We start from the raw sequence: 26,803 nt of genomic DNA, 5'->3' as shown, positions 1-26,803 counted from the left end.
CAGTTAGTGGTAATTCAGTCCACAGGAATCAACAAAACCGCTAGAACATCAATATGCAGCTGAAACAGTTTGAGGTCTAATAGCTACCAGTCTGACAGTATAGGATAACAATCTGGAAAATAAGCTATGGCAAAGCTCAGCAGCAGCATGTCTGTCCTGGGACATCCTAAGCTAGGTATGCTCTTATTTTGCTCATTGAACAACAATTTTCAACAATATTTAACTGAATTTTACTGTTTCTCTTCTTTTATAGAATATATCTTGATTGTTGTGACATCTCTTGTGTGGTAAAAAATAGCAGAATTATTTTGTGTCTTTTTTAAAAGTACTTTTGCAGCCCATGTGAAATGTAACCACAAATAGTAACTATTCATTGACCATGGGATTTTAATTGAGTACCTGAAAAATTTCTGTGGACTGGATGGCACAGTCCTTAGCTGGTTCAAATCATTTCTCACCAGCAGGTCACAGAGAGTTTCTTCTGGAGTAAACTCTTCAATACAAGTGCCACTTCCATGCGGTACCACCCATGCTTTTGCAGTATACATGCTACCATTGGGTGAAATAATCAGACGTCATGGCCTGGTCTGCCACTGCTATGCAGATGATACATAACTGTACCTGTCCTTTGCTCCAGGTACTAAGAACCCAATAACAACCCTAAATGGCTGCCTAGCTGAGCTCTAGGAGTGGATTAGTGCCAGTTGGCTGCTGCTGTATCCTGATAAAACAGAGGTCCTTATAATTAGTCACTGGACGAGGCTACAGCATATCCAACCAACAGGACGTATGCTTGGGGGTTCAGAACTACAAAACACTGAACATGTGCAGAATCTTGGTATTGTCCTGGATAGTGGCTTGACACTTAAATATCAGATATCAATCACAATCAAATCTGCATTCTTTCATCTGAGGAACATAGCCAGAATCAAGCACTTAATTCCCTCAGAAGATCTGCCTTAAGTCATATATGCATTTATATCAACACGCCTAGACTACTGCAACGCCCTCTACCTTGGTCTCCTAGCAAAAGAATTGCACCACTTGCAGATGGTACAAAATGCAGCTGCCAGGCTATTAACCAACCAGTCCTGTTCCAGCCTCATAACACCAAACCTCTACTCCCTTCACTGGCTGCCTGTAAGATGGCAAATTGTTTTCAAGATTGGCTTACTGACCTTCAAAGCCCTACATGACCAGGGCCCATGGTACTTGAAGCAGCTTCTGATCCCTACCCGTCCCACTCGATTACTGCGATCCGTTGATGAAGGACTATTAACAGCACCTAGTATGTCTCGGATGTCGTCTGGGGGTCGAGCTTTGAGCTTTGTGGCTCCGACTCTATGGAACTCGCTTCCCCACACAGTTCAAGAGTCCTCCACTCTAGAATTCTTCAAATATAGTCTCAAGACTATAGCATTTCACTAATACTAATGTCGCTTGTTTGTATTTTGTGCTGTAAAGGCAAATGTAAAGCACTTTAGAGTCCTTTAGGAGAAAAGTGCTATATAAATATAATTATTATTATTAATATTATTATTATTATTACCTTTGCTTTATTTTGCTTTATTTGCTTTATTTAGCTATTTTAATGAGCTCTACTGCACTTTGTGTTGCTAGAGATACCAAAATCACAAAGAGTATATTTTCTTCTTTCTCCTGAAATAGGAAATTGTCAAACAGCAACTTCATAAACCTACATCTCTTTGTCAGACTGACAATCCCATTACACTCATTTAAAGGTAATTAAAATTCCCCATAGTAACAGTGTTGCCCAGTTCTATCTGTAACAGGCATAGTGACTTGTCCTCGTGATTAATGTGCAGCAGTTTGTAACATCTTCTCACATTGACTTTTCAGCTCTTCTGTCTCCTGTGAAAAATTCCAGTCATGAAATTTAAAATGATGATTTTTTTTACATTAGACTTTAAGCATTTTCAGCACACAGGTATACACTAGTAACTTTCCTGTTCTGATTCCAAATATCCAAAGAAGGACTCTCAGTGGTGTTGACCCTCTCTACAATATTAACTGCTATGATCCGTTTAAGCTACAGCACTTCTTCAATCTTTTATTATTTATTTATTACCAGTTACTTATAGAGTGCATACAAATTCTGCAGTGCTTTACAGATGATATCTGGCAATTCACATCAGTCTCTGCCCCGGCGGAGCTCTCAATCTATATTCCCTACCACATGTACGCCTATACACACATTACGGTTATTATTATTATTTCATTTTTTTTTAGTAAGGAGACAAGTAACCTACCAGTACTTTTTTGGATTGTGAGTGGAAACCAAAGTACCAAGAGAAAACCAGTGGGAATATACAAACTCCACACAGTTAGGGCCATGGTGGGGCTTGAACCCAAGACCTCAGTGTTGTGGGACAGTAATGCTAACCTTTACACCAACTGTGCTACAAATGCTGGACATTGAGGCATCTGTACTGATCATTTGAGGTTTTATTTAGACATTTTTCTGCTGCACCCTAGATCTATTATAATGGACATTTAGAATATTTACTTTGAAATGCGGGACTGCATACAATCCTGTACATTGTAATTATTAAAAAGGAGATAATATTGTTGATGACTCTGAAGTATTAAATTCTGTACTTTATATATGAAACATAAGTAAAAAAGAGAACGAATGAACCCAACTTATTTTTATTGTATTTTGCCACTACTATTAGATCCATTACTGAATGGATGTTCTAGTTGAGTGCATGGATAACTGATTCTACAAGGGGCAAGAAGTTTAAATGATGAACATAAATAAAATAAAGTTAAATAAGTGACCAGAAATCCCATGGCTTTCTATTTCACTACTCTACCGCATGATATTTAAGTTTTTAATATTATAAAGTGTATTGCATTGAACATTAATATACAATTGTTTGCACTGTGGAACACGTTTACAAGAGGTTAGAAACCTCTATTGCTGTTTAAAATGTAAAAGATTTTCCTCTGGTAATGTATTCTGTTGTTGCTACACATATGCTAACCTAGACAAAAAATTTTATCCTGAAGGTGGTAGTGCTTCTGGCTTTCACTCAAAGGCCCTGATTCAGAGCCGTTCGTTAGAGGCAGTACGCTCGTTGCGTTCCGATGTTGAGTAACCGCGCATGCGTCGGTGTTACACTGCGCATGTGCGTACGGCAGATTGCGAGTTTTTTTTGACTCGTTCGTCAAATAGCGTACAGGAAGTGACATGTCAAATGTGATTGATAGAACAGGCCGTTTTTGGGCGTTGACGGGGGTGGAGATGGAAAAACGCAGGCGTGGCGAGGCGTTTTTGGGGCGTACATACATTAACAAATGCGAACGTCAAATGTGTTCGTACCAACTCATACGTCACTGGATGATCCGCTTTCCCTTCAAAATGCTCGCACAGCTTAGGGGCTGGATAACTCGACCACAGTGGCGATGGCCTTCTCCTCCGTCCCGGCACTCCACGATGTTGCATCGATTAATCACGGCTTGTCAGAAACTCAATTAGTGTTGGATTGAAAACCGGCTTGGTATGTGTTTTGAAAGCAGTTTTTTTGGATAGCACAAAACCGAACGCAGGTGGAAATCATAGCTGCTAATGTCAGGATTACACAATCAATTAGCGTACATTTGTGGGGGTGTATTTTGGCCGCAATGTGTTCGTTTTTGGACTATTGTAACAATAATGTCATCATGTTTAGGTTTGGTCCCTCATTTTGTGTTTGCAAGGTGTTTTTTCCTCCTTAGGTAATGTTTTAAACGTTCCTTAACGAGCACTTTTTTTTCAATGTGTAATTTTTTATTTTGAACGTTGTTGGCTTGTGGGCCCGGATTAAAAGTAACCCATTTTTTCACTAATGTCAGAATACAAAGTCGTACATTTCTGGTAAATTTATTGTTATCCACCCAAAAAAAAATACACATATAAAACTCCAACATTTTGGGCAGTGTTCCACAATATTTATTAATTGTGCAAACAATAATTTTTGGGTAAACGTAAATGCAAAAATTAAAAACAATTCACAAGAAAGGAGAGGGAAGTTTTGGCCAGAAAGGAATATGAGGCAAGCACAGAAGGAGTGTGGGAAAAGTAGCCAATGGTGTCACCGTTTTTTCGCCCGTTTGGCTGGGGGAGGGAGGGCGCCAGACCGGGTCCGGGATGTCATCGGGCTGGCCTGTCCAGAGGCAGATGTTGTGGCCTCTGGACTAGGCACAGGGCTAGGCACATTTGGAGGATTGGCTGATGTTGTGCCAGAGGTGGAGGATCCTGATGTTCCGGCAGGAAGGGAGGTCGGCTCCACCATGTGCTGGCGAACGAGCTGCTCCAGGGCAGTGGCGATGCGGATGTTGGCCCTGGTATTTTCCGCCAGGGCCTGACCAATGGTCACGTTGGCCGCAGCATTTTGCTCCAGGGCCTCAGCCACCCGTACCAGACTGGCGTCCATCCTCTGCAGAATCTCCGTATGGAAATCCGATTTAAAATTGAGTTCTGTGAGGAGGGACACTGCCTGCGAGGGGGATTGCCCGGGACTGGCTTCTGCAGGGTCCTCAGCCGAATGTACTGGTTCCTCCCCTGCAGAGCCAGCAGAAATTCTGCGGCCAAGGCTCCCCTCTGGAGCAGAGTCATCCGCCTGTGTCTCTGTTGGAAAAATGTGAAAAGACTCACATTAGAATCAACATATTGGCACAATAACATTTCACAGTTGGTGACATCACAACATTTACCTGGGACAACATGAGGAGCCGCAAAGTCTGGCATGTCCGTATCCATGTTGGACAAGCCAAACACCTCCACAGGCTGCACACACCCCTGTGCCAGCTCTTCTAAATCAGTAAACTCCAATGACACAGGGGTGGGACCTCCACCTGTCCCCCTTGCATGCCTAGCCCTGTGTGCCATTTTTTGTTTCAGGCGATATTTGAAGTCTTGACATCTGTGGGTTAAATTGGAACCATTACTTTTTATTTGATTTGGTTTTTGGTTTTAGGGTGGTCAAGTGTTTACTTACCGCCGTTTGACATCCCGGGCTAGACGGACATAATCACCCACCCTATTGACATCCACGGCTACCTCTTCCCACATTCTCCACTTCTGGCTTGCACTCATATTCCTGTCTGCCTGTGGCAGGATGTCCACACACTTCTGAATCAAAACCTCCATCTCCTTTCTTGTGAATTGTGGCTGCCTTTTCATTTTGGCAGCTTTGCCCGGAATACTGGGCCCAGCAGCCTCTTCCATGTCATCCTCCTCACCTATTTCGGTAAATTTGCAGAATTCTCAACTTCACAACTTGCACAATATTATGTTTATAATTAATCATTGAGTCAAAATGCATGAAATACTTACCGCCTGACTGTTGTCCATTGTTTCCCTGGTCTGTATCCATGTGTGATGTTCAAACTAGAAATACACCAGAATTGTGTTTTTGTCTCGTGACGTATTTATACATGCGTCCTTATTTTGCGGCCGCATCATTGATTGTGCGTTCCTCTGATCCTTCCTTAATTTGTGCGGGAAACGAAACACTATTTATGGCTTGGGGCGTCTCGACTTGAGGTGGCGTTTATTGAATGTTGGAGGTTACGTTGGTTGGAGTTGATTGTTGGCTGGTTTCGGAGATTGCGTTTTTTGTGGGTTTTTTTTTTTTTTCGGTTTTTCTTTGTTTTCCGTTCCTTTTTTTTCCATTTTGAATTTTTTGGTCATTTCCAGTTTTGGTAAGTTTGGGGAAGTATAACTTTGGGTCAATTTGTCTCTCATTCTGGTGTCGATTTTTCTAATAAGTTTTTCCCGTCATTTCATCTCTCTTAGGTTTTATTTTGGCTCTGCCCCAAAGACATTTTGGTCCGGTTTCTTATATATTAGCTCTTGGTAAGTTCATGTGTTAAACTGTTTAGGAAATGTTCTTGTTTGTCTGTACGCAACTTTGGTTGGCCTTCCACATGTAACGTTGTTTTTTGCAAAATCGAACTCTGTGTTTTTTTAACATTATTTATGCGGCGTTATTGTGCCATGTATTTGCGAACTTATTAGCGCATTTTTACTACTTCCTATTGTGCCATGTATTTGCGAACTAATTAGCGCATTTTTACTACTTCCTATTGTGCCATGTATTTGCGAACTAATTAGCGCATTTTTACTACTTCCTATTGTGCCATGTATTTGCGAACTAATTAGCGCGTTTTTACTACTTCCTATTGTGCCATGTATTTGTGAAATAATTAGCGCATTTTTACTACTTCCTATTGTGCCATGTATTTGCGAAATAATTAGCGCATTTTTACTACTTCCTCTTGTGCCATGTATTTGAGAACTAATTAGCGCATTTTTACTACTTCCTATTGTGCCATGTATTTGCGAACTAATTAGCGCATTTTTACTACTTCCTATTGTGCCATGTATTTGCGAAATAATTATCGCATTTTTACTACTTCCTATTGTGCCTTGTATTTGCTAAATAATTAGCGCTTTGTGAAATGTGTATTCATCCCTTAAAAATGTTTTTTTTTGCCTGGAGCATTGGTTGCTTACATTTGGCCTCAATTTGACGTAGTGTGCGTAACGTCGTTTTGCTCTTTGCCCAAATGTGTGTGTCCCCTTTTATGTTTTGTCTTGCTTAAATTTGTGATAATGACATGGCCAGCATAAAATGATGTATATTTTTGATGTTATTATTTGCAGTTACAACATATCATGACAATACCCCGGCATGTAAGCATCAATGGATGGTATTTTCAAGCAAAGTTACATGTATTTTTATTGGGTGGGGTAAAAAGGCTGACATTCCAATGTTGTCATTTCAGGTTGATATGGGTCGGATTGTTCTGGCCCTGCTCCCGGAAGCCGACCAACCTCAATCTCGTCCCAGGCGTAGGCATCGTAGGCGTGCAAGGCCCCAGATATTTCGAACACGTGTCACCCTTTTTGGAATGCCAGATGATGAGGTTTTAAGACGCTACCATCTTCCTCCAAAAATCATCATAGACACTCTCTCATTAATAGAGAGTGATCTTGAGCGGCAAATTGACAGTCCTACAGCAATTCCACCACTTACGCAATTAATGGCGGTGTTACATTTCTGTGCCTCAGGATCGTTCCAAACAACGGTGGGAATAGTGGCGGGCATCTCACAATCCTCCTTTTCCCGGATCCTGAGGGCAGTGATGGAGGCACTTTTCAAGCACCTCCATCATTTTATTCAAATGCCTTTGGATATGGGTGCCCTTAGTGTGGCCAAGGCCAATTTTTACCAAATAGCTGGCTTCCCACACATCATAGGGGTTGTGGATGGCACTCACATACCACTTCAGCCTCCAGCACGGCTGGAGGCAATATTTAGAAACTGGAAACACTATCACTCCCTCAATGTAATGGTGGTATGTGATGCCTCCCTCCAGATCCTGTCCCTGAATGCAAAATTACCAGGAAGTGCACATGACTCCTTCATCATCAGGGATATGGCACAAATTAACCAACCTACAAGCTGGTGATGCGTGGCTTCTGGGTAAGTGGAGACCTTTAGTACATAACAATGTTAAGCTTCATACAGAGTGAGCCTGATGTTGTCTTTTCATTTTCACAGGAGACAGTGGCTACCCTTGCACGCCCTGGCTGCTCACTCCTTATTTGGCTCCCACACCAGGGCCACAAAGTGAGTATAATTCCGCACTTACAGCCACCAGGCAAGTGGTGGAGCGCTGTATCGGCCTTTTAAAAGGCCGATTCAGATGCCTCCACCGCTCTGGTGGCGAACTCATGTATTTGCCGGATATGGTTTCGAAAATTGTGGTCCTGTGTGGGATATTTCACAACATCGCCATAAGGAGTGGTGTCCCAATGCAGCCAGAGGATGCCTTACCTGAGGATGGCCCCCCCGAGGTTGGTCGGAGGTCAGTATGTGGGGGGGCCATACGCGATGATGTGGTGGCCAGATTTTTTAGGTAATTATTTGCAAAAAATCTAATGTGGTTGGGTTTGTTTGAGAACATCTAATTTTTGGCTAATTTTTTTCTCCCTCTTCTGTTTTTTTACATAATCTTTGGCACTCCAACGATGACTACTTCCTGCTATCCTTACAAAACCTGTATGTGGATATTTTGTGGATATATTCTGGAACACTTATTGCCACGCCATATATGTGGAATCATGTTGGCATGGTCCTTCGTCAACCAGTTCTTGATTTTTTTTTTGTGATGTTGGTTTTTTGGTATGTGTTGTATTTGAGATTATCACTGTGTGTTTTGTTTGTGAGTGACCACTTTGATTTTTCAGTTATGTTGCTAATAAATGTTTTGAGAGTGAAATGTTGTCACTTTTTTGGAACGTTACCACCAAGTGTAACCAGGTTCACACACGTTACATTTGACTAAGGGGTAATCCAGTACTGACGCCATTTGAGCAAAAATGTTTTCTTTATTCAGGGTCCAAACCAACACCAAAAGGAAGCCTGTACAATCCTTTTGATTCGTAATATTGCCCTAAGCTGCTTGCACACCAACTAGGAACCTGTAAAATGTAGAAATATCTAATTGTGACTACACCAAAAAAGGGAAATCAGATTTGTACTGTTAGGTGTTTCTTGTGGCTGTTTGACATAAAAATACAACACACACTCTTATTGCCAAAAATTTGAAATCCTTGCAGGAACACTCTACTTATGTCAGGGTAAACAATATGTGGTTTTGACAAAACGAATGAGCCAGAACGTAACTTCAAACAAAACAATTTATTTACAGAATGGGAAAAAAAAAAAAAACTACTCCCTAAGGAGGACCGACATACGGTCAAGGACCACCAGCACCCCGATGATATTGCTGTGCATCTGGGCCACACAGGTGGATAAATTGGCCTGAAGCCTCTGTTCCTCTGTGGGTGAGAAAAGTTTGGGGATTAATACAACAATAGTGAAACCACATTAAAAAAAAATAAAAAAAACAAAAACAACAAAAAACATTTTAAAAAAACTGCATTAAAACTCATCACACTAAAATGGTGTAGGGCAAAAATACAAGGCCTATGTCCAAATTCCGACAGGTGTGCTATGTGTATGTTGAAAACAGCAGTAACAGGTTACGGCAATCGGCCAAAACCACTTAATTTTTGAAAATAAACACAAAAAACAAAAAAAACAAGAATACATACAAACAGTTTGTGACGATACAAAACTGCAAAAAAAAACATACCGGAAGACCCAACGCCAGCTACAGAAGGCCCTCCATCGTCCTCCTCGGAGGTGGGTCCATTCCCCAAAGATCGGGGCGGTGTAATGACCGACTCCGGGGAGGGGGTCATTCTAAGAGGGGTGGTTGGAGGAGAGGGGGAATTGGGACGGAGGGGAAGGAGTCCAGGAAAATCTGGCTGAGGGTGTAGGAAGGCTGGGGAGGAGTGGGGAATAGGGGAAGGAGTGGAGTTGGAGTGTTGGCTGGGGGTGGGGGAGAGTGGCCGTGATCGCCGTCTGGCGGGACGCTGACGGCGTAGTCTTCGCTGGGCCCCTAAAAGATGGGAAACAAATTGGGGTTAGTTCCAACACAAATCCGCGCACAAAAACAATTTCAAATGCACCCCCAAAAACAAAAACAAAAAAAATATGAGGAGAATGAATAAATATGAAAGACAGGGAAAACATGGCCATGCAGATATGAGGAGAATGAATAAATATGAAAGACAGGGAAAACATGGCCATGCAGATATGAGGAGAATGAATAAATATGAAAGACAGGGAAAACATGGCCATGCAGATATGAGGAGAATGAATAAATATGAAAGACAGGGAAAACATGGCCATGCAGATATGAGGAGAATGAATAAATATGAAAGACAGGGAAAACATGGCCATGCAGATATGAGGAGAATGAATAAATATGAAAGACAGGGAAAATATGGCCATGCAGATATGAGGAGAATGAATAAATATGAAAGACAGGGAAAACATGGCCATGCAGATATGAGGAGAATGAATAAATATGAAAGACAGGGAAAACATGGCCATGCAGATATGAGGAGAATGAATAAATATGAAAGACAGGGAAAACATGGCCATGCAGTTAGGGCCACAAAGACAAACATGAAAACCACAATCCATTAAACTTACTTTCAGCGATCTGCATGCGAAAGCATGCCAGCAAGCGGGGCGTCCGCCGTTGCAGGTCCGACCACCTGCGCTCCAGCTGCCCGATATGGCGGCTTGAGCCGAAGGAGCGCAGGCGGGCCCGAACCTCCGCATATGCGGATCGCTTCTCGCGGTTGGTGATGGGTGGAGGCTGGCTGGTGATCCGCCTATCCATCACCTCCGTAAGCACCAGCAGCTCGCGCCTGGTGAATGCGGAGGCTCTCATGATGGCAATGGAGTTTTTCATAAAAATCATTTTTGATAAAGTGCTCCCAAATTTTATGATTGGCTAATGTATTTAGGAAATTAACAGGAGCAATTCTATTGGTTAGTGTATGAGTCATGTGTTCGACAGGGCCAGAAATCTGTGGAGACTTATGATAGGCTTAATGCAGTGACATGCGTAAGCAAATTTACATAAAGAAATGAACTCCAGGAAATATGCGGGTATAAAAACAAATAGACCAATTATTTAATAGGGGCTAACATGTATGTTGACAATTAAAAGCGAATGTTTAAGCCGTACGTATTCTGCGGGTAAACACAAACACGGACATAAATAAAGTTTATTGCATTGTGTAAAAAAAACCAAAAAAACAATTAAGCTAATTGATATATTGATTGGCATGTTACGATTGAGGGAGGTAGGCAGAATAAACGAGCAGTTAATCGAAATGTCACAGTCCAACTTCCGGGTAGTACTAGTGCGTGCGTTCCCTTCAAACCACTTCGGGGATGTACGCTCGCTATTTGGCACGCTCGTTAGTTAGAGGAGGGGTCGCCTGAGTTTGGGGAGGATGTTTTGATGCGAACGAAAATACGAGCGTGTGCCTGAATTTAAATATTTTTTTACGTTCGCCCAACGTACGAACGGCCACTTGCGTCCGGGTCTGAATGAGGGCCAAAGTTCGATATAATTTGTATAGTATCATATGGCTTTTGATCTTTAGAATATGCCATAAATGCCAACTGTCCCTAATCTCCAGAGACATTCCCAGGCTTTAGAGATGCATTCCTAGATATTTTTCAGTATTGAATAATTGTAATACAACATTATTCTTCTTATTCTGAATACCATGAAGTTCTAACCATCAATTCTTATTCTCTGTGCTTTAGAAGGTAATATTTATTCAATATGTGTGTTTGAAATGAAAAACAACATTACAATGAAATTTAATAATGATATGATGGGGATTGTTTTACTTCACTGTCTACCTAGATCATTGTTTCCCAAATCCAGAACTCACACTTACCCAACAGCTTGTGTTTTCAGGATTTGTTTATTCATGCACAGCTGATATTAATGTATTTGACATGAGTCAGTAAATATCCTACTTGTTTCCACAGAGAGACATTCTGAAATCATGACCTGTTAATAGTGCTTGAGAACCAAATTTCCTAAACATTGCCTTACACAGAGGAAAAGCCAATAGCAGATGCCTTCAGAATTAATGTTTTGCCATGCACTACAATGTTAATATCAATAATCATTTGGCCTTGTGGATATTTTAGGGGCACACACTGTGATATTGTATGTAATATCACAGTATATGGTTAGCATTGGTTAGCTTAATAAATGTCAATCTTATCTTTTTAGTCTCTGCTATATAGAAATTAGCATTTTTTACATCTATTGAATAACTATTTTTTTTACTAAATAGATATTGCTAATGGGTCTTTGTTTTCTATATAGATGCTGACTACTGTTGCCATCCGTGCCCTCCGTGGATCAAAATCCATTGCATGGAGGAGCCTCTCTACCAGCAGTTATTTGGCTGCACACGGTGAGTGGAAATGTTCAAGTTCCATTTAATCCTACATTATGTTTCACACTGGACAATGCCTTGGTCACTTTTGCTAATCTAAATTTAATTATTGTCCTTGAAAATACATTTTGAAAGCAGCAGTCATGTGGAGGTCTAATGCCAGCCTTAATTACTGTCATATGCTTCCTATGGGGAACCACAGACGCAGCTGCATTTTCTTGAAAGACATCCATTTTTCTGTACTTTGTCCCAAAAATACAGTTAGAATAGGAATAATGCCCTTCATAAAATCTATGGGCAGCACTTTTCTGAGAAAAACTAGATAATTCTCATCCATAATTACACAAGTAAAATACTGTTGAATGTTTTAAAAACATGGTCCTTTGATTTCAGCACTACCCAACAGTATAATCATATGCACTAGATCCATTACAATTTGTGTTCCATTAGCTTTACAAATTTACATTGACACTGGGTCATGGGTCATGGGTCATGTATTCTCTAGTTTTACTGTCAATGTTTGACAATTAAGTTTTGACCCTCTATAAAGTTAGCTGTAGTCTTTTATAAGGGATTATAATGTTTACTACATGTGTTAACTACCATAAACTCAAGGTTCATCATAAAACCTGTGTCTGGTACTTCGCATGTTACAAAGGTCATGTATACAAAAGACCAACTTTAACATAAGAAATGCAGAATTTTATGACCACATAAGACTAGTCAGTCTATAGTTATTGTAACCGAATAGAATTCCTATAAGAAGTCTGTAATCAAGGTCATTGCATATGGGAACATGCCTTACATTACAGGATCCCTTCCATGGCACGGAGGGTCATTTGTGATACAGGAAAAAAAATGGACTAGTTTTGCAAATTGCAATTCATACATGTACACATTCTTCATTACATTTTGAAGTATGTCCATGTAGATGCTTTAAGTGACCATTTGTCAAATAAGCTTATCAACAAATGTTAAAATATAACTGTCAGCCTTTAGTAAGGACTCACTTCATAATAATGATGACTTTTCACTTCTCTCCTATAATTGGAGCTTTATTTAGGTCTCAAAAAAGAAATAAGACTTTAGGGTAAATTTACTGTAACTGTCAGTTTGATTTGGGGACGATTTACCACCCGTATTGCAATCCATTGACTAAAGTGAAACTGACAGAACACTTACCAAATGACTGACTTTAAAACATCGGACCAACTATCGATTATTTTACATAGACAAGTATACAAACCACAAATTTACTATGCGTTGATTTGCAAACCAACCAAAGATCGAGAGCCAACCTACCCAAATAGTTGTGTAATTCTAATGGACACAGCTTCAACGTGATGCCTATAAAAATAAACACAACCATGTAGCACACTGTGCCTGTGGTAATTATGGCCTTTCAAGGGTACTCTATACTCAGCACTTACCTGACATATGCAGCACACCTGATAGAGGAGCCAGGAGGCTGAAACAGAGGACCAAATAAAATAAAGGTTTTTTACCCACACAAAAGAAGTACAATTTGTTATTCAGAATTGTTTACTGCTCCCATATTATAATTTGGTTGGTGTAATTTACTATTCTCGTGGCAGGTGCACCCTAGAGTAATTTCATGCACAAAACTAGAAAGGCAAGTATTCTACAGTGGGGCACTCATTTAAGCAGTGTATCATAAAATATAACCTTTATTACATCTATTTAAAAGTGAGTTATAAAAACATATATGGTGCTGTAGTGTACAACAAATGTATAATCAGGGCCGGATTAAGGTCTGTGGGGGCCCCTGGGCAACAAACTTGTGGGGGCCTATATCAATAACATTATTAAAGTGACATATTCGCGAGACCAGGGCTGGCCCTAGCCTAATTTTTTGGGAAAGCGAACATAGATTTTAGTGTCCCTTGGTGGACCCCAACTAATATATATATATATAAATATATATAGATAGATAGATAGATAGATAGATAGATAGATAGATAGATAGATAGATAGTTCGGATAACCTATAATGCTGTTCAATACTTCACCTCTAAGTTAGTGTGTCATATATATATATATATATATATATATATATAAACATATATATATATATATATATAATGTATTGTATTATCACAGAGCCAGCACATCATGCTGAGGCTTATGGTCTCCTGCAAGTCATCCTGGGACTTATGATCCCCTCACACCCCCTTTCACATCATGCTGGGACTTATGTTCCTCTCACACCCCCTGGCACATCATGATCATGCTGGGACTTATGGTACCACAACTCCTGAATGGTAGCCATCCCAGAAATGTGCCTGAACCCTCTCCTCAGCAGACAGACAGTCTCCCCACATTACACAGAGCAGAGGACTCAGGTTCACTCACTTGTAGGTGAGTCTGTCTCCTGAAGAGCTGCTGTGCTGAAAGGCATCATCCGGGACATAGCAGTTTCCCCGGCTCATCAGGTCAAAGATAATCTGCCATTGTGCCCCAGAAGCTGGGTAGAGCTGCGGCACCACAAGTCTCCTTCCTCCCCCAGCGGCTGCTGCTGTAACGCCCCTGCGGCGGTAACAGAGAGGCATTGGCACCCGGACCGGAGTGTCTTTTCCTTACACTCAGCGAGTCCTGAGCGCCGCCCATTGGTCGCTCCATCATCCAACACTGCTCGCAGCACGTGTGTGGTGTGCTACCCACAGTATGTGTCCGGAGCTTTTCTGTGCCTGTGGTCGCCGGTGCTGTATGTTTTGCATGTCCTGTGCAGCGCGACAGAGATCACCTGCGTAACCCAGAGTGAAGCTACCCGGCGGCTGCTGTAGGGGAACAACTGAGCAGCCGTCGAGAAGAACCGGAGCGTTTTTTTTTACTAGTTGTGGGGGCCCTCTATGTGTGGGGGCCCCGGGACGATCGCCCCTTCCGCCCCGCCTATAATCCGGCCCTGTGTATAATATATTGTCTGTTAAAAAATAGACAACCCCAGTTATGGGGTATTATTCCTAGTCTGCCAGTATATGTAGAAATTTTTAGGTAGGGGTATATCTATATTTAGGTATATGACCACCTTTCATTAAGTGATTACCTCTTAAACCCTCTGCTACTTAATTAACAGTCTCCGCTCTCAAATGTATCCAATGCAGTAACAGTTTTATGATTTACTATGCAACAATGTTTCTCTTTTGTGACTGTTCATGTAGCTACAGTAGATTATACCACATGAATCATTTCTGTAACCACAAAGGTCAAATCAATTAACTTCTTTAGCCACTCCTGTGTTAGTAAATGAAAAAGTTTTTCCTTAGTTCTGTGGTTTTTACACAACTAGTTTTTACATTTCTGGGCTGATCTGATACATACTGTAGCCTTTACTGTAGTGCAAACACTGTGGTAACTTTTCATGCTGTTTTTAATTGATATGGTATACCAGATTATCATAAGTATTTATTCATTAGAGAGTATGTTCTATCAAATAACACAGTACCATCTTGTGGGCTGCTTCTTTATTGCAAATGGTCAGAGCAAGCATATTCCATATGTTTCAGATGTCTAATATTTGTAATGCAATTTACAATGTCACTTAATCACTGAACATATTTTTGCTGCTCTATTGGGGATGGAGCTCCCTAGTCACATGCATTATTAGTAAGTTCAGGTAGTTGTTAGACATTATGCTTTTAATACATATTTCTATCAGATGTCTGCTCATATATTGCATGCAATTTCTATTATACAGGCTGCTTCCACTCGCTACTCAGTATGGACCTGATTCAGACCCGCTCGCAAGATGCGATCGCTTGCTGGCAAAAAGGGGCAGGATATGTAAATTAAGCGCTTGCACTGCGTCGCGTAAGGTCGGCCACTGTGTGTTAGCGAGCTACGGCAAAGTGAGCTCGCAAGTGTCTGAATACGCCCTCTTGCCACTCGCAACACACGTCATCTCCGGGAAATTAATGATTAATCGGGACCATCGGAGCTGCTCGCAGCCCTTGGGGTTGCCTTTCCCCGCCGCAAGCACTGCGATCAGTGTGGACTGAAATACATGCAGGTGACGTGTACAATGACGCTACTTTGCTAATTATGCACGCCCTTTAAACAGCGATTTGGCAGGCAGACATGCCTGCATTTGCAACACCACTTCCCCGTTCACATGCACCTTCCCCTGTTACCACCCACAAACGGCACTATCTGTCACTCAAAGCAGCAACCTGATAGTGGCTTATGAGCTACCAAAATCAGATCGCAACGAATGGCTTGCGCACGTGCACTGCGAAATATACGCATGCGCAGATGGGCGAAAATCACTCACAGCGAGCGGGTCTGAATCAGGTCCTATGTACCTTGTTTAGGATCACTTTATCTTTATCCACTAATTTGGTCACACTCTTGCCTCTGTGGCATTATCAGATGATCTCCTAGTCAACGGGAATGCTGATCTAGGTTTACCTACTGTTTGCAGCACACCACAGATCTCTATTCATTTGGTATATCAATCATCTGTTTAATAAGATTCAGCCCAGCGATACACACAGTATTTCTACAGTTAAATTTAATAGTTCCCTGATGGATCACACTTATGAAAGATTCACTAGTACACACTCTTCTCATATAGCTGCTGCTGTCGGCATTTAAAACAGGTTCCTGTCAGGGATATCCTCCAGCCTCAGAGCCAGGGCTGGATTAAGGTCTGTGGGGGCCCCTGGACAAGAAATGTGTGTGGGTCCCTATCAATAAAAGTTGTGTGTGTGTGTGTGTGTATATATATATAAACCCTTGGTTAGTAAATTTACCCCTAATACCCCTTTCAGACATACAATCCGGGAAATTTCCTGCTCAGACCCGGGAATTTCTCCTGTGCAAATTCCCGGGTGTTTGGTCGAGACCCCCCTTTCACACTATAGTGTCTACCCGGGAAATTCCCAGGTAGACAAGACAAGAGCAGGGTTTTTCTGCTTACCTGCCTCTTCTCTGCCGTCTGCTCCTCCCAGCCAAAAGCCGGGCAATCGTAATGCAGTTTTTTTTTTTATTATAATTTTTTTAACATTTATTTAAATTCCCTGGTGGTCCAGCGGGAGTGCAGGGTGGCCTGCTGTGGCACAGCCGGCCGTTGCTGGGGGTGGTGAGCAGCAGCGCTGAGCATCCTATAAGATGCTCTGCGCTGTCAGCTCAAACAAAGCAGCAGCACTGAGCGTCCTACAGGATACTCTGCGCTGTCAGCTCAAAGCAGCAGTGCAGTGTTTGTACATATCCTATAGGACGCTCTGCGCTGTCAGCTCAAAGCAGCAGCGTTGAGCGTCCTATAGGATGCTCTGCGCTGTCAGCTCAAAGCAGCAGCGCTGAGCGTCCTATAGGACGCTCAGCGCTGTCAGCTACATGTCAAAGCTGCTTGGTGCTGCCCGGGAGTAGTAAATTCCCGGGTAGCACCATTCAGACAGAAGCAGGGAAAAACCCTGGTCGATTGCAGGGGCGGCTACCCGGGAACGTGTTCCCGGGTAGGTGCCTTTCACACAGACATGAGACCCGGGAATTTTGGCCGAGGCAGGCCAAAATCCCGGGAATCTCAGTATGTCTGAAAGGGGTATAAGAGACCTTGAGACTGTCTTCTTAGATGTCATGTGTTTGTACATATCCTTGCTTTAATTATATTGGTTTATGTATGCAAGAAAGGTAAAGGTTGCACTCCAGGACTTATATAACTAAATATTCACTCTACAGAATCTTGATCATTGCAACGTTTCAGTTCATGAAAAAACTTTCTTCAATGACAGAAACATAACACATACCTAAATATTATTAAAGCTTTTTTTAATCTTTCTGATGACTATATTGATCTGATATAATGTTGTTTGTGTGCAGATGTTTCAAGCGACAAAGTACCTTACTACACCAAGCCAAGGTACTATGATTCCCGTGCTATGCCTCTGCCTGATATACCCTTCCTATCTGAGCTGACACCTCACCAGAAGGCTCTAAAGGAAAAGGAAACTGGATCCTGGACTCAGCTGACAAAGGAGGAAAAACTAGCATGTGTGTAAATCTTATAGCTCAATATTAGACACATAAACTGTATGATAATATACTGATTTCATTTTAATATCATCTAACTCTAGCATTGCATAGGCTCTTGTAGTAGCTCCAATGTGTATGTGCAGTGCTTTTATGGGCAGCATTCTGCAATGCTACTGGAAGCCAGTTTATCATAGATAGCTATGGTACAAGTACCGAAGCTGTTCTGCTCTTACTAATGCTATCTCAGGATCACACTAGTCATGGTTGACCACAAGAAAATATCCTTTTTATATGTATTTATAATTTTTTTTCTATTTTGTTATTAAAAATAAATAAGTTTATTTTGTTTTTCTATAATGATTCTGGGACTTCTTCCATTCCCAGTGTGCATGCAGGGTCAATAAGCTGGTTCACCCATTAAATCAAACTGGTCTGGCAAATGGTAAGACAACTTTTACCACTGCTAGCCAGTGTCACTGGGGAGCTGCACAATTTTTTTTTTCCAGAAATTATGGTAAAAGAAGATTTTCTATTATTGCAATGAGCAGCGGCCGCCGGTCACATGACTACATCCCCTCTGCACTGCCCACCAGGAAATCCCCACCAGAAAAATAAAAAAATATGGGCAAGTATGATTTAAGTTGTTCTGTTGAAAAATGTAATTAGCTAATTTCTCCAGCAATTAATATTCAAGGTGTTTGGGAAATAAACTGTCCATTTTATGTGTCTGTTTGGTAAATATTATATTATCTAAATATTTTAATATAATATTGATAATGTGACTATTGAAGTCAGGGCAGTAACTAGGGGCATGTGGCCAGTGTCGCAGCCCAGGGCGCAGGGCCCTGGGGGCAGCACTTTTGCTTCCCCCTGGCACCTGCATTTGGCTTCATATCTTTGTCAGCTTAAGGGGGAGATTTATCAAATTTTGGAGAGTGATAATGTGGAGCTGTTGCCGATAGCAACCAATCAGCTTCTAACTGTCATTGTACAGGCTGTGCTCTAGATAAAGGACAGATTTGCTTTGAGCAACTTCTCCACTTCATCTCTCTCCATGATTTGATGAAAACCCTCCCCCATCCCCCCTTATTCTCTGAAGATCACTTGGCTAAATACATTTTCAAGGTTATGACAAGGGTAACTCAGTGCTATCCTTATTGAATCAATGTTTAATTTAATTAATAACACCAGAAAAATTTAGGGATTTTAACATTTAATTGCAATTGCTGGTAATACATAAAAGCATTATAGAAATATTATACTCAAACTAAAAAATAGATCTTCCCGTGTGACCTGAAAGTAGCACTCACCAGATCTATGTCTAATTTGGTCACCCATATGTGAAATAAAATGACATATGTTTTTTGGATCCTATAGGGAGTCCATCATTTCACTATTTTTTACCAGACTCAATGATATCTCATCAGTTCTGACACTCAAAGCAATTTGTGGCCAATTTAATCTAAAAAAAACAAACTGGACATACAAATGTCTCTACATGGACATTTATAGATACGAACAAATTAGTTAAAGTTGCCAGTGTCCGTATTCCACTTACCGAACCCGACCCTCACAGCTGGATTTTGTACACTGTGCCACTACCTAGCAGTAAATGCGCTTGGCTTACGCTCCTCTGATTGTAGAGTGTGCTTGATTGGAGAGAGTGAATCCACTGATTCCCTCGAATTGTGACAGTACATTCTGGAAATGGATTTTGCTGACTCTCCATTTCCCAGAGACCTCCTACAGTACCTAGAATGGAGAGTCAACAAACAGTAGGCAGATCAAGACCTATTTGTAGCCCTTTGCTCGTAAAATGGTCTCACTCCAGCTTGCTTTGGGTACTCAGACTGCTCATACATTTCTGCCTAAAGCTCCCACTGCCACTTCAGCATCCCCTTAGCTTGACATCCCAAATCCCCCTAAATATTATGGAGAGCTCAAATTTTGCAGAAGCATATGGAATCAGCATTCCGTTCCATATGAACACACAATAAACCTATTATTTGGCCAATACCTCATCTGTGTTTCTCCTCTTTAAGACCACAGTGATCTTATCTTGCATACTGTAACCGCACAGCTTTCATTGGCACGTTTTCCAGAACATTTAATAAGCTCAGTTGAGTATCTTCAGCTGCTTCTAGCATCCTCCTCTTTCGTAAGGGCTCACAGGCTGTTGGCAATAATATGTAGTCACATTCTGTGGTGCCAGTTTTAGTTAGCATAAGAAAGTTATAGTTGCAACTTTTGGTGAGGATTGTCAAATCACATCAAGGATTAGTTGGCCTCAGCTAAAATGATGTTGTTTTTTTAGAGTACCTAATTTCTCTTTGTAGTAAGGTGTAAATATAATTCAGAGAGCAAACACAAGAGAGGGAATAGTCCCACTTCTGGATTGTCACTGCTTTACTCCACTAGAGGAAGCAACGCAAATACGTTGCACCCATCTACTGTATCTCCCAAAGAACCGAAGCGTAAAGCTATAAGGACAACCTACAGTATAACTATACTGCACAAAGCCTGGGTGTTTTATTGGGGCCCTGTACTAAGCACCCAAGAAATAGCAAAGCCTAAAGCTGGCCACACAATAGACCAATTTACATCCAACCAGCCAACTTGTTGATTGGTTGGAATGAAAATCTGGTAACGTATGGGAGTAAATGATGATCAGCAATTTGCTCCTAAATGCCAGAAAACAGATAAATAATGGTCGTTCAGACAAGTTTGTTAAATGTTTGATCTAATCTATTTGTTCAAACAACAGATTTGGTCCATTTTCCAGCGTTTGGGAGCAAATTGCTGATTGTATTCCTTACCAGATTTTCATTCCAACCAATCAACTAGTTGGCTGGTTGGACAAATAATTTTAGATGTGTGGCCAGCTTAACTGGTTCCAGAAAGGCCAACTTTTTGGTTCCCAAGTTTGATATTTCAACTCAGGCTCTCACTTGCCCAATATCATTGATGGTCATCAATAATAAAATTATTGGTGATAAAATTTCTTACAGCACTATTCTCTTTCATACTACTGACACTTCAAGTAAGTGTTATGCAATTGAAGACCATTTTGTCTTTGTCATTCGCATGTCAGTCAATCCAATAATTTTGATTCTGTTTTTGGTACCTTTCAGCATTTTAGCTAATTGGGATGATTTGGGTTGACTAGATGCTTTCGGCGACGGTTGCGCATAACAATCACTTCCATGAGGTGACTTTCACTTTTCTTTTTTTTGTGCAATATGGCTAATATCCTTGCCTAACCACTTATTCAAACATTCCCTGGTAGCGGATCCCCTTCTTAAGGAATTCTCAAAAATTTGAGTTCCAGTCAAAAGTAATCTAGAGAAAGCTTCATCATCCTATAAAGTCTTGGCAGATAGCAGGAGATGTGCATTTTTCAGATTTACTCCAGGAGGTGTGGCTCTCAATTTCTCCAGATTCTGGATTTCCATTTCTCCAGATCTGTCTTAGGTTCATCTAGATTGAAAGGAGGTCCTGAGGAGCACTACTGGGTCAAAGCCTCCGATGTTTACACTCGAGTAGTCTAAATTTTGAATAAAGACTTCCCAAACAGCATGATTTTGGGCTATCTTGAGTCCACTCTTAGGGTGGTAGGAATATAATTTGCTGGTGCTTGTACTCCACTTGCTGGACTTAGCAATTACCACAAAATTTTGACCACCACCACTGCATCTGCCAACTTCACAGCAATGGATGCGTGTCACTCCCAGGTCCCATTATAGACTTGCAGTAATGTGACCACAGACCGCAAGGGTTGGAATTTTGAATCAGAACACTTCAAACTTCGCTTTGCAGTGTTGAATGCCAGAATGTTAGACATCCTGCCTCTCAGTGTTTATTATTAGATAATTACGTAGTATAGAGAATTATGCTTATTTTATGGTTGTGTATCTTTTCTCTTTTCAGTGTATCGTATACATTTTGACAAGTCTTATACAGAAATGAAGCAAGGATCACCATCAGAGTGGAAAACCATAGTGGGTGCTGTATGCTACTTCCTGGGCATAACTGGAGTATATTACTTGTGGCAACTTCTATATGGTTAGTTGTGCTTTATGTTTCTTGTTTATACATACATTTTGAGGAATATAACATACATCTAAACACGAACTCAAAAATTAGTTTCTGTACCATCTGGATTTGTGTTCTTTAATGCTCACTGCCAAGCTGTGAGATACATAAAACATGACTTCTCATGTATTATGTATCCCGTAGGGTGGTGATGAGCAGTAAATAACAGAAAAGTAGTCACTTGTATTTGGCTAATCTGACGTAATTTCTATCCTAATGTAGGGGAGTAAACATCAGTTATATTATTTTGACAGAATCTATTCTGACATACTTTCACAACACTGAGATGGATTAAACATTCAATACAACATATTGTAGTCACTGGGACTGATGCTGGGTTGGATTTACACCAAATGGCACACTTCATCTATTTTCAGTGAGCACATGGTACCTTTAAAACATATAGGGCCTATTTATTAAAGTATTTTTGCAGTCAATACTCAGAAAATGGGTGTTTTCTGAGAATGTTTGCAATTTTCCAGTATGAGGCTATTTATTATGAGGTGAGGGTACCATAGCAGGTAATAGAGATGACTGCAGTGATCCCATTGTTTCTAATCACAGAAGCAGTGCCAGTATACACGCACCAAGCTCCGAAAACGTTGGTCTTTTTTCACAGACCGCAGTGTTAGAGAGATCATTTCTGCCTCCTCTATGTCTCTCCTCCCCCGTCCTCTTAATAAAAAATAAAAAGAAGATAATATGTTTATAAGCCTTGGTAAGTTGAAGTTATCCTGGCGCCTTCTAGCCAAGTGCACTAGACGTCTCAGCAGTAGACAGTTTATACAATCTGACAGAATATTTTACAATGTTGCCTCAAAATTCGGCGAAGTAAGTTGAAATGTCTTGTGATATTACCACACATATTAATAAATATGCTCCTGACTGTGAAAGTACTATGCTTAAAATTAGTATTATACAGCCAAAAATAAAATTCACAATTATATAAGACCATTTGGGAGAAATTAATGTATTCAGACACACACTTAGGGGGGTAATCCCCAATCCCGAATCACTCCTTACAACTCCAGTATACAGAGGCCAGTAAGTGATCTCACCAGTGGTTTTCCTGGCGTCTGGGCGCAATATCTCCATGCATCTGAAAGCCAATAACCAGTTATCTCCCAGTCACCGCCCAGGAAAGGCCAATACATTTCTAATACATTTCAGAGGCTGTGCACCTGAATCAGTACTGCGCATGTGTGTGCAGACAATATGAACGTATGTACGCCGTGACTCAGATGCATGTGCAGTAGTAAAACATCTCTCCACTGCGTCCGACATTGGCAGTGTGTGTGACTCAGATTCAGGCCCAATACATTTAGGGTCGTACTCAATTAGCATGATATTATCACGAAAATGGGTAGGTGCGACAATTTAATAGACGAAAATGTCAGGGCATGTAGGAAAATGCGTCTGTACCCCAAAAAATGGCTGACATACATCGGAGATCAATTTAGAAGTGTATTATTGGGCCGTAATAAAAGTATTTAGGATACTTAAATTGTGTCGGTTGGCTGTAATTTGAGTATTTGAAAAAATTTCAAAAATTTAGAGAAAGCTATTTTTTCCAGGAAATTACTGTTGCACGTAAATTGAGGGTACAATAACAATATTATCGCGGGTGCGATAATTTCCCGAAATATTGGCACTTATCGCACCTAATTGAATATGACCCTTAATGTGAATGTCATTGAAGGTTATTCCTTCTTTGCACACCAGACGTTCTGTCAGTAAGATCATTTTTAGGATGGTGATAGCAGGAAATATTTGTTGAGACAATGCTATATTTATTTATATACAGCATTTCTGCAAAACAGGAAAACCTGCAAATTAATTATTATTATTTTTTTTTATATCATTGTAAGAGGAGGTTTCTATTGCTGCAATAAACAGCGATAGCAAACCAGCCTATTTGACACTTTTTAGTTATACCCCTTTTAGACCAGAGCTAAAACCCGGGTTATTGGAGGGTTAACCCGGGTTGCTCCTAGGTGTAAAAGGGGCCAGGGTTGGATTCCCGGGTCGAGTGACCCGGCAATCTAACCCAGGTAACTTGCAGGGTTTTACATGGGAACAACCCTTGAAACCATGCAGTGTAAACGAAACCCTGGGTCATTCGACCCGGGTCCCGTTTACAACATGATGTCATCTTCAAGCGCTGGGAGAAGTGTTCCACTGCACCTGTGTGCAGTGTGAACGGCACCGATCCGGGAATAATCCGGATCGGCGCCGCAGTAGAAAAGGTCTGTCCTGGGTCTGACCTGTTTTGGAACTGGCTTCCAAATCTCGGGTCAGACCCAGGATTTAGGTGTAAAAGCAGTATAAATGTGCTCGTTTATGTCTAGTGACCACATACAAATAAATATGTATATTAGTGCAGGAACAGAAATATGGCTACCACATGCAGTTATTGGATATTATTTCAGAAGAAAGGTCATAGGTATAACATCTCAGGAGATGTCATGTACATACAGCAACATATCAAGAACATTTATAGAACAAACCAGAGGCAATGGTTTGCTACAGTGGTGAGATAGACACTTAACAAGAAAACAAGTCACACAACTATCTCAGGACTTGAACACATTTTATGGTAAATTAGTGAAAGGTTCAGCATAAAATAATATAATTTTTTGTTCTTTATGTATCATAAAGTGGGTTTAAGATCAACCCTTATAATTATGTCAGTTAATATTAAACACGATGAGAGCCCTCCGATCCCAAACTGTCCCCATCCTCTAAGAAGCATGTAAAAGAATGTGGAGGATGACATTTTGTACATTCCAATTTTCATATGAATATATAGCTTCATACAAATTGATTAAAACAATAACTTATGTTTCGGTTCCCCATACATACAATACAGTTATATTTCTGTAGTATTATACTGCATATAATGAGTTCCATAGGTCATGTTTTTCATTATGAAAAATTGTGTAAGTAAAGATTATCCTTTATTCAAACAAAATGTTTTTGTTACGGCCAATAGATGGCACCAGATTTCACTTTCTCTGAGAACATACATGTATAAGATTATGACTGTCTTGTCTATGTACTTTTGTAGCATATTCCCTGTTGTTTGCATCCGCATTCAGTCTCGTGTTCACCCAACAGCTGGGAACATCTGCTTTTTTCAGTCTGCAATGTTTATCACAGCTGATATTTAATACAGCAATTAGATTTTTAGTGCAGTGGGAATTATGAACACTTGAACAGAACTGCCAGTGATAGCGCCCTATAGCTTGATATGTGAGAAACGATTCATCCAAGTCTGAAATTTGGATTCACAAAAATAATGTGTGACACTGGAGAATCAGGCAAATCATACTGCACAGATTGTTAAGAAGCCTGTCAGCAAGTATCAGCAAATGTCTTAAGCTTTCAGCCTTATAAAAGGAATTTATATAACCTCTGGTACTCATGGATGCTATTTGTGGCTTTGACTTTTATTGGGGTTCCGGATGAAAGGTCGACAGTAAAAAGGTTGACAAGCAATTGGTTGACACAATATGGTCGACAGTCAAAATGTCGAAAGCAACAATAGTTTGACAGGTACAAAAGGTCAATACACAAAAAGTTGAAATGGGTTTAGATCGACAGGTACAAAAAGTCGACAGGTACAAAAGGTTGACGTGGGAATGGTCAACACAAAAATGGTTAGGCACTTACCAGAGGGTTAGGGTTAGGCACTAGGAGACACAATTAGGGTTAGGCACTTACCCCGACAGTTCGGGTTAGGCACTTGGATGGATGGTTAGGATTAGGCAATTACCACAATGGTTAGGATTAGGCACTAGTAGGGACGGTTAGGGTTAGACACTTACCCCAACGATTAGGATTAGACAATAGGAGGATTGGTTAGGGTTAGGCACCAAGGGTAGGGTTAGGGTGAGCATGAGAAAGCAATCTAAAAAGTAAGCTATTTTTGTGTCGACCCATGTGGACCTTTTGCACCTGTCGACCTACGCCCATGTGGACCTTTTGAGTGTTGACCATTTGTTGTCAGTCAACCTTTTTATTGTCAATCTAATGAAAGATACCCTTTTATTGGCCTGACCCCTGACCTCCTCCATCACTTCTGCAGACAGGGAGGATGGCATTTGCACAAAGCAAAATGGTTGAAAACTTTGGTACCATGTTGTGCTATGATTTGAGCTAGTGTGTTTACAACTAGATTTGCAAAGTAGGAGCCCCAGTATCCCTCCTTTTGTGGGGATGTGGAAAATCTAGATTGTTGCTGTTCAGAGGGGTGATAGCCACTATAAGTACTAAAATACAATTTTTCTACCAACTCACAGCTACTGGTCTCGTCCTATACTTTTAGTGGGACGCATTTCTGATTCAGAGTTGGGAATAGAGTAATATAGAGCAAGTAACTCTGTACCTGCACATGCGTCCGGCAGTTCAAATCCCGACGCTGGAAGACCGGCACCAGTGAAGATCCCGACTGCGCTAAAGGCAAGTATTATCTAATCTAACTCCCCCCCCCCCTAACCCTAACCCTCCTTTAGGGGTACCTAACCCTAACCTCCCTCCCTAGTGCCTAACCCTAACCCCCCTCTAAGTGCCTAAACCTAACCCCCCCTTCCCCACTGCCTAAACCTAACCCTCCCGGGGGGTGCCTAACCCTGAGTCCCCCCCGGGAACCCCTAACCTAACTCTCCCTCCCCGCGGCAGTCCGTGCCCGGTGCCCGGCTTACCTTCGATCGGGATGCCGGGCGTAGGTAAAATGACAGGTGTCAGGATTTCAATACATTTAGACCGTCGGCATCCCGACTGCATACACCTGCACAAACCATGTTGCAATGCAAGGGGTGCAAGTACATACATTTATTTGCATGCAGGGTAAATACTG

General features: G+C 41.1%; 1 protein-coding gene across 1 annotated transcript in view; it reads left to right on the top strand.

Annotated features, from left to right (window-relative positions):
- LOC148524832 (cytochrome c oxidase subunit 4 isoform 1, mitochondrial-like) overlaps positions 1 to 26,803 on the top strand; it is a 124,219-nt gene that overhangs the window by 50,633 nt on the left and 46,783 nt on the right. Inside the window, exons 2-4 of the mRNA XM_088471809.1 lie at positions 11,794 to 11,884; positions 17,701 to 17,871; positions 21,781 to 21,915. Of these exons, the coding sequence (XP_088327935.1) occupies positions 11,794 to 11,884; positions 17,701 to 17,871; positions 21,781 to 21,915 (397 nt within the window). The remainder of the gene's footprint in view (positions 1 to 11,793; positions 11,885 to 17,700; positions 17,872 to 21,780; positions 21,916 to 26,803) is intronic.

The sequence above is a fragment of the Taudactylus pleione genome, unplaced genomic scaffold, assembly GCF_031769625.1.
Source record: "Taudactylus pleione unplaced genomic scaffold, aTauple2 ptg000116l, whole genome shotgun sequence".
Lineage (NCBI taxonomy): Eukaryota > Metazoa > Chordata > Amphibia > Anura > Myobatrachidae > Taudactylus > Taudactylus pleione.
The sequence above is the reverse complement of the archived record's forward strand: the minus strand, read 5'-3'. Positions and strand labels throughout refer to the sequence as shown.